Source organism: Protomyctophum parallelum (assembly GCF_964188405.1).
Source record: "Protomyctophum parallelum genome assembly, chromosome: 9".
In the NCBI taxonomy this organism is placed as follows: Eukaryota; Metazoa; Chordata; class Actinopteri; order Myctophiformes; family Myctophidae; genus Protomyctophum; species Protomyctophum parallelum.
In genome coordinates, this window is record NC_139706.1 from 19,987,455 (window position 1) to 20,004,529 (window position 17,075).

Sequence of the window (17,075 nt, forward strand, 5' to 3'; positions counted from 1 at the left end):
CATATAGAGAGGGGGTCATCTATTGTGTAGATTAAGGATGTGAGCCCAAGCTACAAGAATCAGTTGAGAAAAAAACTGTATCTGGCAAAACCATGTTCACCCTCACGGCTACCGGACTAGAATGTGACCAAAACATGTGCATTATGAATGAACCACCTAAGACCTAGAGTAGGCTACAAATAGCACATCTACTACCACTATTTCCTTTGTTTTTCTTCTTCTTCATTTCAATCTATGGATTGTTTTTAAATAATTATTGTCAGGAAACGTCAAAAATGTATATTTACTACATGACCTATAAAAGTGGTAGCCTGGTTAACCACTCACCCTTGAATACATTTCAGGAATTAAATGTATTCAAGGGGGAGTGGATAACCAATGGGTCCGTGACCCAAAGATGTGTCCTCCTGCTGACCACTACAATTATTTGAAAACTTTTGTAACAAGCGTCGTGAGACTCGTGACACAATTTTCTCTTTGGAAACTTGTGAAACGGGTGAAACTGCATAACGAGTAGGCCTACTTTCTACTTAGTACAAGTACATTTTGAATTCCGGACTTCCAAGTATTCGTTGCAGTATAGGCATAGTCTTTACTTTAAAAAATATTGACTACTTTTTCCACCAATGTGTAACGCGATGCAAATTGAAAAGGAACAGCAATCAATCATGTGTCAGCTGTGTTCTACTTTTGTACTTTTACTCAAGTACATTTTGAATTCCGGACTTCCAAGTATTCGTTGCAGTATAGGCATAGTCTTTACTTAAAAAATATTGACTACTTTTTCCACCACTGTGTAACGCGATGCAAGTTGAATTGTTCAAGCTCATCAATCAAGCTATGTGTCAGCTGTGTCACTCCATCAGTGGCAGCACGTGTCCTACAGTCACGTTTGAGTCAGGGGAGAGATCGCTGTCAAATACTCACGCCTGGCTGCAACGCCAGAGGAGCCATCAAATTACACACGGCCAGGATCACCTTTCACTGCAGCTTTTATTAAATCTTAATAAGACTTTTTGTCACCGTTTGTTATTTTGCCATTAGTTGGAAATCAAGCCGGCTCATCAGGGGTATAGGCAACCTTTATTGTCAAAAGGGACATTTTGGGCCTAAAATGTATTGATAATCTGTCTGGTGAAAGCAAACAAACATAATTATCCTAGCATGAATAAATTCTTTATTTTCCTTCAATACTTGTTCTTATTTTTATCTGGTGTATATAGGCATCACAATAGGAGAATGTAAGAATAACTTACTTGCCTACTACAATAATAAATTATGATTAAGATGTAAAAAAAAAAAGAGAGAAAACAATTCCTTTACATACATCATACAGTACATACATACAGTACTTATTTGCCCTAGCAACTGGGAACCACATGCGGCTCTAGAGCACCAGGTTGTTGCCTACATTACAAAATCATAGCAAATCATGTTCACCCAAGTTCTACACGGTACTATTGTTTTTAGTCACTGTAAGGTTTTTGTTAGCGACCTAATTATGTCCTGCAATGAGCCGAATACAAAACGACAACAACCAATGATGTTCTCATTCACTCTTGTGAAACACAAGAGTGAAGACAAGTTGGCGGAGTGACCAGATTTGACTAAGGGACTGCCATCGCACAAATTACAGCTTTTCATCAAAAGAGGAGAAAAACGTTGTTTTTTTAAATAAGTGTCAGAGTTGAAATCGACATGTAAATTTTAAATAAATGCCCAAACATGTAGCTAGGTGTAATGTTAGAGACCACAGAAGTGAACCTTTCAAGCCTGTTTTCTCAACTCGCTGTTTTCTGCAAGACATTACTCCATAAGCCATTATCTCCAAAACTGGTGGGTCAAACTGAAAAAACCAATATGTCAATTTGAAGCTATGATTCCCTGCTTTCATATGACATGAAAAAACTAAAATTAAAAAAAATCCAATGGCAGTCTCTCAGTCAAATTTGGTCACAGAATACACATTTAGTATAGAAGCCGAGTCTTCCTGACAAGGAACTGTCAATTATGTGTAGTCTGCAAAAGGACATTTAAAGCTACAGTGTATGTAACTTTCCTCTTCTACCACAGATTTGAACCCGGTTTCCTGCTTAAGAAGTGCTGACATTTTTACCATTGATCCAATAGAGCTGGCATGCTTGCTCAGGGGATAAATCAGCTACAATCAGGTAAAAATGTGTGTCAGATCCTGTGTCTATAGGTGAGACTTTGACACGATCTAAATGTCTCAATAGTAGAGCAGGGAGACAAAATACAACCACCCCAATTGTAACTATATGGATTGGAAAAAGTTACATTGTATTTTATTTTTTTAAGTGAGGCTTTATGTACACTGCTGTTTACTCTCCATTCTCTCCAAGTATTGATGGCACACCAGCAGGTGTTTCTCATTAAAGACATGTGATTACATATTTATATTTGTGCTCTCTGTACCCTGTTACCGATCAACATGAATGCCACAGGCAGCTCACATTTTATTCTGTTGGCATAACTTACATTAAAACAAAGAAAGAAACATCTTAATATTATTACTACCACTATAATAATGATGTAAATCATTATTGTTGTTATTATTATTTTTAAACCAATGTCCAAACAAACAAACAAAAAAGTATTGTCATAAAAAAACAGGCCATGTTCATTAAGGGTAGGCAGCATAAGCCTTGGCTTCAGCCTACACCTTTTCGGTGCCACCTTTATAAGTGGATCCAACCGCATGTATGTAGATTCATGTATAGTATATGCATATGTATGTATTATGTGCTCCCTTTGTTCTTTTAAAAACACCGAAAAAATAACTTCATCATCATCATCATCATCATTATACAACTGACTGCAAAACACACAGTGTCCATTTGGTACCATTTGTACACTCCCAGGGCCCTCTCTTCCACAGCATCATTGCTCATTTACAACTGTGCGGATAATTGCCACACTATGAATAAGAAGTTCTTTGCATGGAAACAAAAGGGTGAGGAAAGATGGGAAGAGAGGTAGAGAAAAAGGTTATGCAGTTTATCGCTACACATTATTTCTGATAAGTATGTTAAAAAAAATCTCTCTCAAAGATTAAGAATGCGGTGAACCCATGGCCTCCCGGCTTTCTTTAACTGCCATGCAATCCAGTGCTCTTGATTGATGCACGCAAAAGCGTGCAGCTGTCTCTGTCACACTTTAATTTGGTGGTTTAAAAAGAACATGAGTATGAACATGTGATCTTAAGTTGATATCTCAAGGTGTCACACATTGTCACACTTGAGACGAGGAGACGAGGACCAGATGAGGAGACGTTTGCAGGAAGGTTGTGATTGTGTCCAGCAGCACGGCCACAGCGTTTGGTCCACCAGGTGTGTCCATTTGTAGTTTCTGTGCAGAGAGCTGCTTCTGTTTTCCCTTCTTCTCAGTGCTGACACCGTTATATATCACGTTATTATACTTGCTCCCGTAAATGGTTGCATGCTTTCACTTTGTTCAAGAGCAGATCCGTTCCCTCGGCTGAAAATTATTTGCGTCTTCTCCAACCTTGTCACTTAAATAACAATGTGCCACAGTGTATATCATTTATGTTGTTTTATGCCCAAAAACCCATGACTAATTCAGAGATTAAATACAACCCCTTTGTGTCTAATGCCTTGCTTTGCACCCAGATATGACAAGGTGTTTAACATGACACCTACGTTTTAGACCATCACCACCACCTCGTGCCATTCATAAATACTAGGGCCCTCAGAGGTGAATGAACATTCAGGATTTGACATGGTGGAGGACATGGCCATTTTGAGCAGTTCAACCAGAACATTGTAGTCCACCGTGTGTCCAGTCAGTCAGTTAGATGTTGGGCAGGTGGTGGTCGTATCGGTGCCTGACCTGTTTCTTCACATCTGGAGCAGGTGAGATGTTGCTGCTTGGTAGCTGAGGGAGGTACTGAGGCTGCATGGGGAGAGAGAGAGACAATTGTATCGTTTAAAAATGTTGACTATGACTCAACATTTTCCATTTTCTAAAGCATAGCATTGTTTGTTTGATTTTCAGGGAAGACATTGATTTAATTTAATTTCAGTACAAGATGAAAACCATGACTTGGAGCTCTCCGTGAACCCTAGACTGGAACCCACCTAGCTTTCTATGGCATAGCAGGATCCTCCGGGAGAATCTAGACGCAGCTGCGCGACATGAGAGCTCTACCTACCGAGCTAACAAGCAAAATCATTCAGTGTTTTTGTAGCAAGTTGCGCAAGGATAACTAATGGTCTCATATCACCCGATGCTTGCTGCTTTACACTGGCTTCCAATTGACTGCAGAATTGTTTTTAAATTTGTATTACCGTAATCACTTTTAAAGCTTTCCATGGGCTGTCTCCCATGTACATATCTGAACTATTATTCCCCATATCAAATGTGAGAACACTGAGGTCTTCAGGTAAAGACCTGCTCAAAGTTCCTAATACGAGACTGAGAACAAAAGGCGATAGAGCTTTTGAAGTTGTAGCCCCTTCCCTATGGAATGAATTACCCCTTTCCCTAAGGAGGGCAGAATCTGTCGAGACGTTCAAAAAGCTGCTAAAAACCCATTTGTTTCAAAAGCACTTTTGTCTGTAATATTGTCTATATGGTACTGCATGTTTATATATATATATATTTGTATTATTACTCTGTCATTGTGTTTTTCGTTTTATTGTTGATCTATGTGTTGCTCTTGTTTTATTTCATTTTATTTATTGTACAGCACCTTGTGACATTTGTTTTGAAAGGCGCTTTATAAATAAAATGTACCTTCCCTTACCTAATGATAAGGTGGGTATAAAGATACATGAATTGACTGCGTATAAACCAGAAAATGTACCAGATTCGGACGAGGAGCTCAATGAGTGAGTGAAAACCAATGAAATGAGTCTGAAACAGGGATTAAAGGGCTTGCAACGGAGTAGTTCTACATTGAAGTATTGATACTTTCACTGAAGGAAAACCATTGAGTACTTTTTTCCACCACTGGCAATACGTACCAGTACTGCCTGTCTGCGCCTGGAGGCCTTGTCGTGTCGTCTTCCGGGGCGCTCCCCCTCGCGGCCCCACGCCGACCCAGCGTCCTCCTGGAAGTACGGCAAGGCCAGCACCTCCTCACAGGACAGCCTGAGGGCTGGGTCCATCACCAGACAGGACTACACACACGCACGCACGCACGCACGCACGCACACACACACACACACACACACACACACACACACACACACACACACACACACACACACACACACACACACACACACACACACACACACACACACACACACACGCGCGCGCGTTACACACGAACCATAAACCCAGTACGCAGTTGTCCAGGATGGTCCACAACTATAGGGCATAGCAGTGGGCGTGCTTTTATGGTTCCACTGAAGAATTGGCCGTTAATTTTTCCCATAGAGATTTTCAAAAATATATATTATTTTAAGCCTAGGATCAAGCCATCCAGGATCCTGGGGAACCATTGGCCATAAAACTTTTGAATCTGTGAAAAAAATAATATATATACTCTTTGTTTAGCGGTTTTCTTTTTCTTTCTTTTGTCACAGAATCAAAGGTTTTATGGTCATGGTTCACCAGGATCCTGGATGGATTTTTTCCGTAAATCTCTTTGGGACAAATTAATGGCCGATTTTTCAGTGGAACCAGAAAATCACGCCCACTACTATGCCGCTATATGCTGCTATACAGTAGCGTCATACCAAAGACTCTCCCTGCTTGACACTCAGCATCAAGGGTTGGATTGGGGGTAAGTCCCTGCGACATACTAGCGTCATGTCCAGGGGGTGTACTTGTACATCAAGCTGCCTCACGCTACAGAAACAGGAGATAGGCTCCTGCCCTATGATCCTCATGGCTCGGCAGGGCTACTTACTTACTTACCATCATAACCTGGAGTGCATGAGGGGCCACAGCATGGAAGCGCTTCTCCAGAGGCTCCTGTACAAAATAGACAGTGATGAATGAAGTGATGAGCCTAAACCAACTGGATCCCTCCTGAATGCATGTAGTGTAACACAGGACCGTACGCACCGTTGTGTCGGGTTCAGGGATACTGACTCCACTGAAGAACACGTTGGAATGGAACACTTGCTGATGCCGAGGGATCAGGTCACCTGTGTGTGTGTGTGTGTGTGTGTGTGTGAGAGTGAGTGAGCACAAAACATCACATCATCATAATCCTCTTTACAGTAGCACACACTATAGATCAGTCATTCTCAAACTTTTTCATGTCATGGACCCCAAAAATGTAATGATGCTGAATCTATTTTTAGTTTTTGTTTCTTTTTGTTTCTTTTTTTTGCTAGGGACATCTAGAAACAAGCAAATTTGAGGAAATAAATGTGTGTGTGTGTGTGTGTGTGTGTGTGTGTGTGTGGCCCTGTGGGTGCACTGTACTGTACTGTACCTAGAGTCTTCATGATGAGATAGAGCTGGTCCACGTCAGACCTGCCAGGCCACAGTGGGTTCCCACTGAGCAGCTCAGAGAACACACAGCCCAGGGCCCACATGTCCACAGGGGCCCCGTACTGGGTGTCTCCCACCAGCAGCTCCGGGGCCCGGTACCACCGGGTCGCTACGTAGTCTGTGTAGTCATCGCCTGGCCCCGCTGCAAGGACACAAGAGTGAGAAAGAAAGACAACTATCCTGTGTGAATGCTTTCTTTGATGCCTTGCTTTGGTCACGTCACGTGCACCCTGGGTCATACAATAATCAATAATCATTACTGTTGGGGATTTTTCTGGCGTCATTGATAAAGATAGTAGGCCTGGGCCGTGGCTCAGCGGTCCAGGCACCTTGGCCGGTAGCCCAAGCCTGGCAGTGTGCCTCCCGATCCCGACGGCCTTTACTGCATGTCACTCCCCCATCTCTCTCCCCCATCTCCTGTCAGCCTACTGTCTGTCCCTCTATAAAAATATAAAATAAAGGCGAAAGCCGAATGGGGAGATGGGGAGAGATGGGGAGTGAACCGCAGCCATCAGGGCCAATAAAAACCTTTTTTGAATAACTCGTTCACAAATTGTTCGACGGGTGGCTGGCATCTCCCTTAGAGATAGGGTGAGAAGGTCAGTCACGTGAGAGAGACTCGGAGTAGAGTCGCTGCTTCTTCGCCTGGAAAGGAGCCAGCTTATAGGTTTGGGCATCATAGGATGAGGATTAGAAGAAAGTCCTTCTGCATACCTACAGTGGACAGGTGCGTCGGATTACTGGAACTGGAGAAGTAGAGAAAAAAGGATCCCGCACACCAGAATTAGATTTATTGAGCAACGTTTCGGTCGTTCAGACCTTCATCAGGCATAAAGAAGAACTGACAAACAGTCAGTATAAGTACAACTCTGGGATCAGCGGGGGCCAATCAGATGCCCCGCACAGAGTAGAATAAATACAGCTACAACAGAATAAATCAATCAGTAGAGAAAGGCAATATAAGAGAATTAAAAAAATAGAATACCTTTAGGGTGTACTGACTGAGGCAACACATTAATATTGGACAATTATACAAATAAAATATATTTATATTATATATTTATAAGGAGCCCAAATAACCATCTGAAAGTAGAACATAATTTGACGTGAAACAGACATTATCGTGTCAAAGCCATTCTGTGGTGATCTAGAGCAGTGTTTCTCAACCTATGTACCGCGGCACTTTACTGTGCCTTTGAAATCTCCAGGTGTGCCTCGAGATTTTGACCAAAAGTAACACTAGCCCTCCCCCGAAAGCGATAGATAGGCGTTCTATTGTTGCGTCGTTGTTGTTGTCACACGTCTAAATAGACATGCGAAAACAACATGACGACGGAACAATAGACTCTTCACTCTTAACGACCATCGGCCATAGAAATGTTAATCGCCTGGCAACTTTACTGTATAAATGGGGCACAGCACAGACATTTCGCTCCCCTCCAGAAAGACACCACCAGAACCCGACAGCAGCACACACAGCGCCGCCGAGTCACCTCCACCTGACGACGGCACAGCAACAACAGCAACAACGGCGGCTACAACGCAACGCCTACAAAGAAAGCCCCTGCCAGACTGTTCCGGCGTACCGCGATGATTACATGAAGTTTGGATTCACGTTTACTGGGGATAAAACGTACCCGATTCCGCTGTGTATAGTTTGTGGATTCAAGCTTGCAAACAGCGCATGGTTCCGAGTAAACTGAAGCGCCACCTTCATACCAATCATGATGAACTCGCTACGAAGGACAAACACTTTTTCGTGAGCTTGAAAGAAAAAAAGGAGAAAGACACAACGAAGCAGGCAAGTCTCTTGATACTTGAAAGAATATCCAGCCATCACAGCCAGCGCAATGGCAGTGCTGCTCCCCTTTTCCACAACCTACCTGTGAGCTTAGCTTTTCAAGCCTGACTTGAAAATGAAGAGCTCCGTGTCTGTTTGTCCATCATCCAGCCAGGATAAAAACTCTTTGTTCAGGAAAACAAGCTCAAGGTTCACACTAAGACAGAACTTGTCAAAAATATTTACTTTTCTTTTTATCAATTGTTTTTTACGATTTTCTTTGTACAAAAGTGCTCAAGTTTAAGACCATTGTATTGTGGCAAAAGATTTTTGTTCTTGTTTTTACAACTCCTTTTTTTTTTTTTTAGAAGTATTACTTTGCATTGACAAATTGAACATGTGTGTGCTACATTTTGTATGAGTTTTCAAAAATAAATTGGTGAAACTGAGGCACTGTCTCTGTCCTTTTCTTTCTCTTTAAAGTAATTTGACGAGTGCTGTCATGTGTGTTTTTAAAAGTATATTGGGTTCATATATATATATATATATATCATATATTATATATACAGTATATACACACACCATATATCTAGGTGTGCCCCGAGATTTTTAGGCTATGAAAAGTGTGCCCCGGGACAAAAAAGGTTGAGAGACACTGATCTAGAGCTACCTAATGTGTGGCTATTGTTTTCACTTTTCAGGTGAACACCTGAGAGGCCAGATGTTTTCAGATTGCAAATTAGCTACATTAAAACTAAAGTTAAGTGGCTTTAGGTTGAGGAGATCTCAGGGTTGCCATGCAAAGCCACGGATATCCCCCAACCCAGCAGAAATTGAATTCAGGAGACTCCTGACAAATTCAGGAAGATTGGCAACCCTGATATTAGTCCTGTCCACCCTAGTGAGCAGTGTTGTTTTCGTCGACTAAAACTAAGACGAAAAATGTTCGTCGACTACCTATTTTCACTGACAAAAACAAATGGAAACTAAATGAAAACTAAGCTACGATGACTAAAACTAAGACTAAATATACTGTAAATTTCGTCGACAAATAAAAACTAGACTAAAATGTTAGGAAGGGACTAGTGGCCAAGAGATCCAGTCATTTTACACTTGGTTGCATGCTGAAAATAGCCGATCTACAAGCTCACAACGCGTCGCGTTGCGACGCGTTGTGAGCTTGTAGATCGGCTATGTAAAAACACTCATTACGACGGCATCAAGACCCGCCAAAATACATTTTAGTCGACTAAATCAACTGTAGATTTAGTCGACTAAAATCTTATGAAATTTAGTCGACTAAAACTAGACTAACACTAAGACAGGGGTCCTCAACTAGAAATGATGAAGGTCCACAAATATTTTTTTGAATAAGACCGAGGTCCGGTCCCATGCGCGGCATCCATCGGAGAGCGGGGCTCTATGCCCGTTTAGTATGGTCAAGCCAAGCTTATACAAATCAGATCGCCTTCCACCCAACCAATAATGGGGTGCAGAGTGCAGGCCCGGAGTGGAACTCCAAATCAGGCCGGGAGTTATACGCCCTGGCAGGCCACACTGCGCGCGCGCATAGCGCGCGCCAGAATTTTGGGGGCCCTTGGGGGACATTTTGGGGGCCTTTGCAGCAATTTCACATGAGAAATGTACCATCTGATGTTATTTATATTATTAACTTAAAAAAACAAAAAAAAACAAAAAAAAAACATATATATATTTTTTTTTTTTGGGTGGTCCACAAAGAGGTGGTCCGCGGGCCGGTCGCGGACCGCGGTCCGCCAGTTGAGTACCCCTGCACTAAGACATTCCAGGTGACTAAAATGTGACTAAAACTAAATGAAGTTTCAGTCCAAAGACTATGACTAAACTAAAATTGAAATTTGCTGCCAAAAACAACACTGCTAGTGAGGCAGGCTAGCACTGCAAACCGGCCCTGTGAATTGATGCCACAAATTAATCCACATGTTCTCTCCTACTCAGCAATTGGGAGTTAATAGGTGGTTAATTACCGAAATAGGAAAGCTAATGCACAAAGTGTCTTTTGTGAGATTTACAGCAGGGAACTTGTGCTGCTATTGTTGAATGTATTCAAGTGGAGGCTTAGAGTATTGTGTTTCTAACAAGCTATTGGTACTGTAGAAACACAATACTAAGCTATTCTGCCGCTTGAGGCTCAGGACATGGAGAAGAGGATGGATCGTTATGTTGGCTCAAGAATGATCAATCACAGTTGTGCAATCAGGCTAACGTGGTGCTTGTTGGCTGCCTTCCTGTACATAGTTTTTAGCCCATTAAGACCTGACCTGAGCTGAGCTGACCTGACCTGGCTGATTCCAAAAATGTCTTCTAAATCCTAACAGTTTTCTGAAAAACGCATGTTGCTATATCAGACCCTCAGAATAAAATAGAACAGCGCACATCCTTCGATCTTGGTGCTGAGCCAAACTGTTAAACTAACAGAAATCATGAAGAAAAGCAAAGGCTTTTATTTTCTTCGCTATATCAGACCTTGTCATTGGCAAGGACACCCAAACGTTTTTGGCTGCGAGGCCCCCATTTAAAAAATACTTTGCTGAAAATAGCCGATCGACAAGCTCACAATGCATCGCAGCAAAAGCTTTCCCCACAACACGGATGCTGGGGTTTAAGTTGTTAACTTCACAAGACGCAATTAAGCCAAAAAAAAAGAAAAAACATGGTCGCAGTGGAACTATTAACTATTCAACTCAAGCTAAACTATCTATAGCCTGTACTGTAGATAAAGGCACGCATTGAATATTGAACACTGAATAACAAGAGGGACGAGGAGTGGGGGGATTACAGCCATGCTTACTGAGTTAACTACATGTAAGGTATGGTAACCAAACACCCCCAACCCCAAGAAAGGCTGGGTAAAAGGAGAACACTGACAGACTAGACTGGCATACGCGATGCATTAACACAAACAACGAAAGTGAAGAGGACTAAAACAAGGGCTGATAATATAGGGTCATTGTTGAATAAGTCATGAGAGGCTCCCGGTGACACTAAATGCACATAAATGCGCTGGCATCTTGGGTGACCTGCGTTACTTATACGTACTCAGAATTCGGGCGAAGCCGAAGTCACACAGCTTGATGACTCCTGTCTTTGTCAGCAGGATGTTCTCGGGCTTCACGTCTCGGTGGATGCACTATAACACACACACACACACACACACACACACACACGCACACGCACATGCGCGCGCACACACACACACACACACACACACACACACACACACACACACACACACACACACACACACACACACACACACACACACACACACACACACACAGGATGAGACATGTAGGACCGTCTCATTGTGACACACACACACACACACACTGGCTCATATTAAAGGAATACTTTTTTTTCTCCAACCATATCTCCATAGACCTTATCTATACAAACATTGAGACTGTGCATAAAGTCTTTATAGAAGATACCACATGAGTGAATGTGAATACTGACATTGTGTTTGTGGCAGAAGTTGACCGCCTGTAGAGTCTGCCATACAATGCTCTTCAGCTGAGCCTCTGGAACCCTGCAGAAAACGTACATTACTAGCATGTTTTTTTACTCTGCCTTTCAGAATTGCTCTTATTTTGGGTGCCATTTCTTATTATGCCTTGGATGGCAATTGGATGATTTGATGCGTATTGTTCCAAAAATGTTGGTGGTGCTATAACAGGCCAATGTGAAAAGGGTGGGATATATTCCTCAGCCTAGTAGGAAAGTAGGAAAGTAAATTGCATGCTGCGTTCATGATTTGAGGCTTTTTGTTAAAAACGGGACAATCCTGCAAACTTTGAAAGACAATGTCAGCCAATTAGGATGGAATATGAAATATCGGACAGATCAGTCTTGAACACATGACTATAGAGATTGTGAAACGATTTGCGGGATTTTTGGACAGAATCTGGAGGAGTAATATAAAATAATGTGTTTAACGGCCTCCTGGTGGTGCTATAACAGGACGTTCTGGAAAACTTGGGGCAGAGGTTCGTCGTTGGCATCCAGGGAGTGTGTGTGCAAAATTTGGCATCGACCGGGTTAACACGATCGTTAAAACGATTCACAGGAGGCAGGCAGTGATCATCCCATTTGCACAGTGCACACACCCCTGCACCACCTCGTACAATTCAGTCTACTTGTGGGCAAGGCGCAAGTTGGCACCTATCGACAAGCCTGTTAAATCTGTATGAGTCGGGGCCATTTACAACAAAAGGCCTTACAATAAATGTGATCAGACCTAGAGTGGTGTTTGAAGGGTTAATTTGCTGTGCTACTAAAGAGAGCAAAGTTAGACTACTGTGCAGTGCAGTCTTGTGCAAGAAGCATGGGAAGTACAGGCTCTCTGTAGCTAAGCTGTTGCTATGCAAATAAGTCACAAAAAGGCACGCAGCTGGGGCTCTGGATGTTCCGGGGACCCCCACACAGAGTTGCACCACTTACTTTAGACGGGTGTGATTGTAATCAACATTTGACATTTCATGGCTTATATTAGCCTAGTTACTATTATATAATATTTATGTTGGTGGCTTGCTCATTTTAAATAGATTATTATAGGAGCTAAAATAATTTAGTCCCTTGTTTGAGCCGAATCTGAGCTGCACATGGTTTGTTGAACTCCCTCTGGTGTTGTGAGTGTGAACTTTGTTGATATTAAGGAACGTTAGCACCGTCTCTACACCAACAATAACAACCACAGCTAACTTAAAAATGACATTTGACTGATTGCTAAACTATAAAAGAAAATAGGGGGCTAGCGGTGCTGAGCCTTCTCGTGGCGGCCCTGTTTTCACACATTTTACAGTACCACACACTTCTCAATAATTCGTAATTTATTCTAATTGTTGTTATTGCAATTTACGAGCTGCGTTCGCTTCACGCATTCGCGCGGCTTACTTGTATTAAGGAAGGGGTTAATCTGGTTAAATGGTGATCACTTTCTACTCTCTCACTATTCAGGCATTTCCATAAAGAAGTGTTACTACACACACAGGCCCTCTTATTACCCGGGTAACTGTATGCCCACCGTCTCCCACGGTAACCACTGCCTTTGTTTTCAGGAGCAGCTAGGGTTTCTGCTGCATGGCATTGTGGGTAAAATAAAAGAGGAAATCTAGTCAGGCAACAACTAGCCATTGTGGGGCCTGGTCCAGTGTCACACAACACAACATATAACTCTGCTTTTGTAAATAGATTGTGTGTGGGTCACGTGACAAATGCCAATGTTGTCACCCATTTTCTTTGAAGCGTAAACATTCTACACCCTGGGGCTCACATTGCCAACATTCTGTATTTTTTAAACGTCTCATGGCAACGCTGTGGCCTCTTTCTCTGTGCAAGTAACCCTGGCCCTCTGCCATTTGCGTGTCGTCACCGGCTGCCTGCCTGCCTGCCTGACTGGGTGACTGATGCACTCGTTTGAGAGTGTGTGTGCAATGCAGATGACGTACTGCCAAGAGAGAATAAAAGAGGTCTCGCTGCACTCTGCTAATGTGCCAATACACATTCCATATTCAAATACATTTAACAAATTATTTTTGGATGGTTGGTTGGACACACAGACAGTAAGACAGTAAGACCTTCCCCTATCCACAAGGAGGAGCAGTGCACCAAAGCCCATTTAAGAACAAAATGCCTCTAATCCAGCATACACGCAGTGTCCGACTTTCGTGACTTGATTTTTTTATTTTCCATACCGATTGCCTATGATTGGCTTCTAAAGTTTGCAGGGGCAGCCTCTTGTTTTTCCACACATACTATAACTTTGCATGCACATACCCACTAGGCCAATGAAGAACCTCCACCCTAGCCTGGTTAATAAACCACACTAATATCGCACGGACCGCGGGATATTAGTCTGGGGAGGCTCAGCTTGGATTTCATTTCCAGGGCGGCGGGTTGAAACATTTTCTCTTTGACGCAATTGGTCAGAGCTACTGTCAGTCAAAGGTCTCAAGCATTGAAAGTCACTGTACCAAAGCCCGCCCATATTGCATACCGTGTCCCGATTGGCTGCCCCATTTCTCTGGTGTAGGAAATGGGCGTACAATTGAGCCTCTCCAGACCGTAATCCGCCGGCAGGCAATTTTGTTTTGCAAACGGTTGATTCGGTCTGGTTTATTAACCAGGCTACCTCCACCCCCAAAAAACATTAAAATCACCTCATGGTGCATTGGTGGCACTACACAACACACTTCACGTATTGCCCAATAACTCTTGAACCGTATGTTGTACAATCACTATCTTTTTCTTTTTATGCCGGTTTGTCTCTATGGTCAACTTTAGGTTTCCATAAAATGGAATTGTGAATATTGCCACTGGTAAATGTGCAGTTTAATTATAGGTGCAATTAGCCCTTACTTTTCACACCTGCATTTGCAGCACCGTCACTAGGCATACGTGTAGGGCACGCCGAGGGGGGCAACAAAATGTGCCAAAAAGTGAAAATAATTTTCCCCGTGGCTTCACCACTTAATATGTGTGCATCCTCGCACACGGGTTTGGGTCAGCACAAACATATGTGTAGGGCAACGAAATAGTCAGCGACGTGCCTGTGCATTTGTGAGCGTGCGTGCGTGTGAGATGAAAACTTGGCCTACCCTCTGGGGTGCTTGTCCAGCTCATTGAGGACAGTCTGCTCACAGAACTCAAAGACCAGGTGCAGTCTCCTCTTCCTCCTGAAGACCTCCAGCAGGTTCACCAGGTTCACGTGTTTCAGCAGCTAGAAAACATGCAGACAACCAGCTTAATATCGTCAAAAAGCTGTTAATTACTTAATTCCAGCTACAGTGTCACAAAAATAGCTGATCTAGAAGCTATTTTGGGGATTCGAATCCTGAAATGTAGCAGCACTGCAGTATAGAGCGGCGCAGTCCCTCCCCCTTTCAGAACAATAATTGCAAAGAAGAAAAACAACAAAAAAAGTGTTGTAACCTGCCGTTTCTAATTCTTTGTTTGGCCCGAAATATTGTGTGTGTTGTCATGATTTGTCACGACAAGAGTTGGCTTCGTACGACGCTTAAAAGGTCTTTAAATAAATTAAATAAAAACTGCCTATGGGGAAATGCATTGCGTTTTCATTTCCTGGGCCGTTCGTTGTTCTGAAAGGGGGAGGGACTGCGCCGCTCTATAGGCATAGAGCAAGCGTAGAGTGTAACTCAATAAAAAATAACACCCGTGTGAAGTGAGGGGCGCTCTTATCATCATATATCATCATACATCATCTCATTCCAGCCAATCCGAATTTGCGTCCTCACCTTCGTCATCAATGTTTGTTTTACGCAATGTTTGTGTTTACACGAAAACTGAAAATTGTCCATTCATTGTCAATGGCATTTGGCGTTTGTGTAGGACAAAGTTTGTGTTTGCACAAACTCTTTGTTTGCTAGCGCCCCTCTAAATAAAGATCTAATCATTATGGATCCAGTGTGGCTCCAATGGTAATCTCTGCCTTTATGTTACCAGTTCTATAAGTTAGCCTACTGACAGTAAGTGTGCGGTTCTGTGCACAAGGCATTGCTCGGCGGTTTCCAGTACAAATGCATGCGTGTACACGCGCACGCACGCACGTCATACCTGCCAACTCTCATGCATTCAGGAGATTCTTTTTATTTGAACATTTCTTCTGTATGACTAATTTTATTCCATTTCTCCTGCTTTTCTCCTGCTTTTGGGGATTTCACCCTTTTTACGTGGTCAACCCATGTGTCAAAGGACCATATACACCCATCTCACAAACACACACAGTGACACACACACACACACACACACACACACACACACACACACACACACACACACACACACACACACACATAAACTCCATTTCAATGTGCATGTGTGCACCTGCGTGTGTGTGCACACGCATGGTGCTATGTAATCAAGCTCATCACCTTGAGCATCCGTATCTCCCTCAGCGCTATCTTCTTGATGACCGGGTCGTCCTCCGACTCCACAAACTTCTTGATGGCGACCACCTGGCCGGTGTCTCTGTGTCGGCACTTGAACACCACGCCGTACGAGCCCTCTCCGATCTTGGACAGCTTCTCATATCTCTCCATGTCCCCGCGGAGGACAGAGGAAGAAGTGCAGCTCAAAGAAGAAGACAGGGACGAGACAGAGCCGAGGCGAGACGAGACGCTCACCACCTGTCAAAGAAGCAATTTTCAATTAAATAAATAGGGTATATGCACAGCAGCCATTTTCGAAAGAACTCTTTCCTGAGTCCCGGGCCCCTTCCCTAACTAACTACTACCCCATTAACTAGTCTGAGAGTTTACAAATGGAACCAAATGGACCCATGTGGTTCAATTTGGTTCCATTGGACACTTGAGGGTTGCGGGTCCGTTTGGTTCTACTGGGGCCATTTGGAACAGGCTCAAGGACACCCTGAGAGGTGCAGCAGAGTGTTTCCATGAGCCAACAGGCACAATAGACCATAATTCACATTGCATTGAAAAAGCAGGGTGGCAACGTGGTGGCATTTCATTAACTTAACAGCACCCTGACTCATGTTTGACCAAACAGTATAGTATAAGGAGCAGGAATTATTCTGTGTGCATACCAAATTCAATTCAATTCAATTCAATTCAATTCAATTCAATTCAATTAAGCTTTATTGCCATAAGAAAACATTGCCAGAAAGTGTCAATTAAAACGTGCAAGAAAGTAGGCCTATATACAATTGGAGGGGTACAGCGTGTAAACAGAGAGCTATTTATGTCCCATTATACAAAGCTTTTTGAAACAAATAGCACCAATATGTTGC

General features: G+C 42.9%; 1 protein-coding gene across 3 annotated transcripts; it reads right to left on the reverse strand.

Moving 5' to 3' along the window:
* Positions 1-3,831: 3,831 nt before the first annotated feature.
* LOC310864137 (cyclin-dependent kinase-like 1) lies at positions 3,832-16,368 on the reverse strand (the record flags this gene model as incomplete). Of its 3 annotated transcripts, none has more annotated exons than XM_083772715.1 (9): positions 3,832-3,933; positions 5,013-5,162; positions 5,908-5,964; positions 6,058-6,140; positions 6,434-6,634; positions 11,351-11,441; positions 11,768-11,840; positions 14,908-15,029; positions 16,201-16,368. In XM_083772715.1, the coding sequence occupies 9 exons, from the start codon at positions 16,366-16,368 to the stop codon at positions 3,832-3,834; spliced, it is 1,047 nt and encodes a 348-aa protein (XP_083628841.1). The 3 variants fall into 3 exon arrangements, with proteins under 3 accessions (XP_083628841.1, XP_083628840.1, XP_083628839.1); XM_083772714.1 differs by having other exon boundaries at positions 3,832-3,930; positions 5,007-5,162; XM_083772713.1 differs by having other exon boundaries at positions 5,007-5,162.
* Positions 16,369-17,075: the final 707 nt, after the last annotated feature.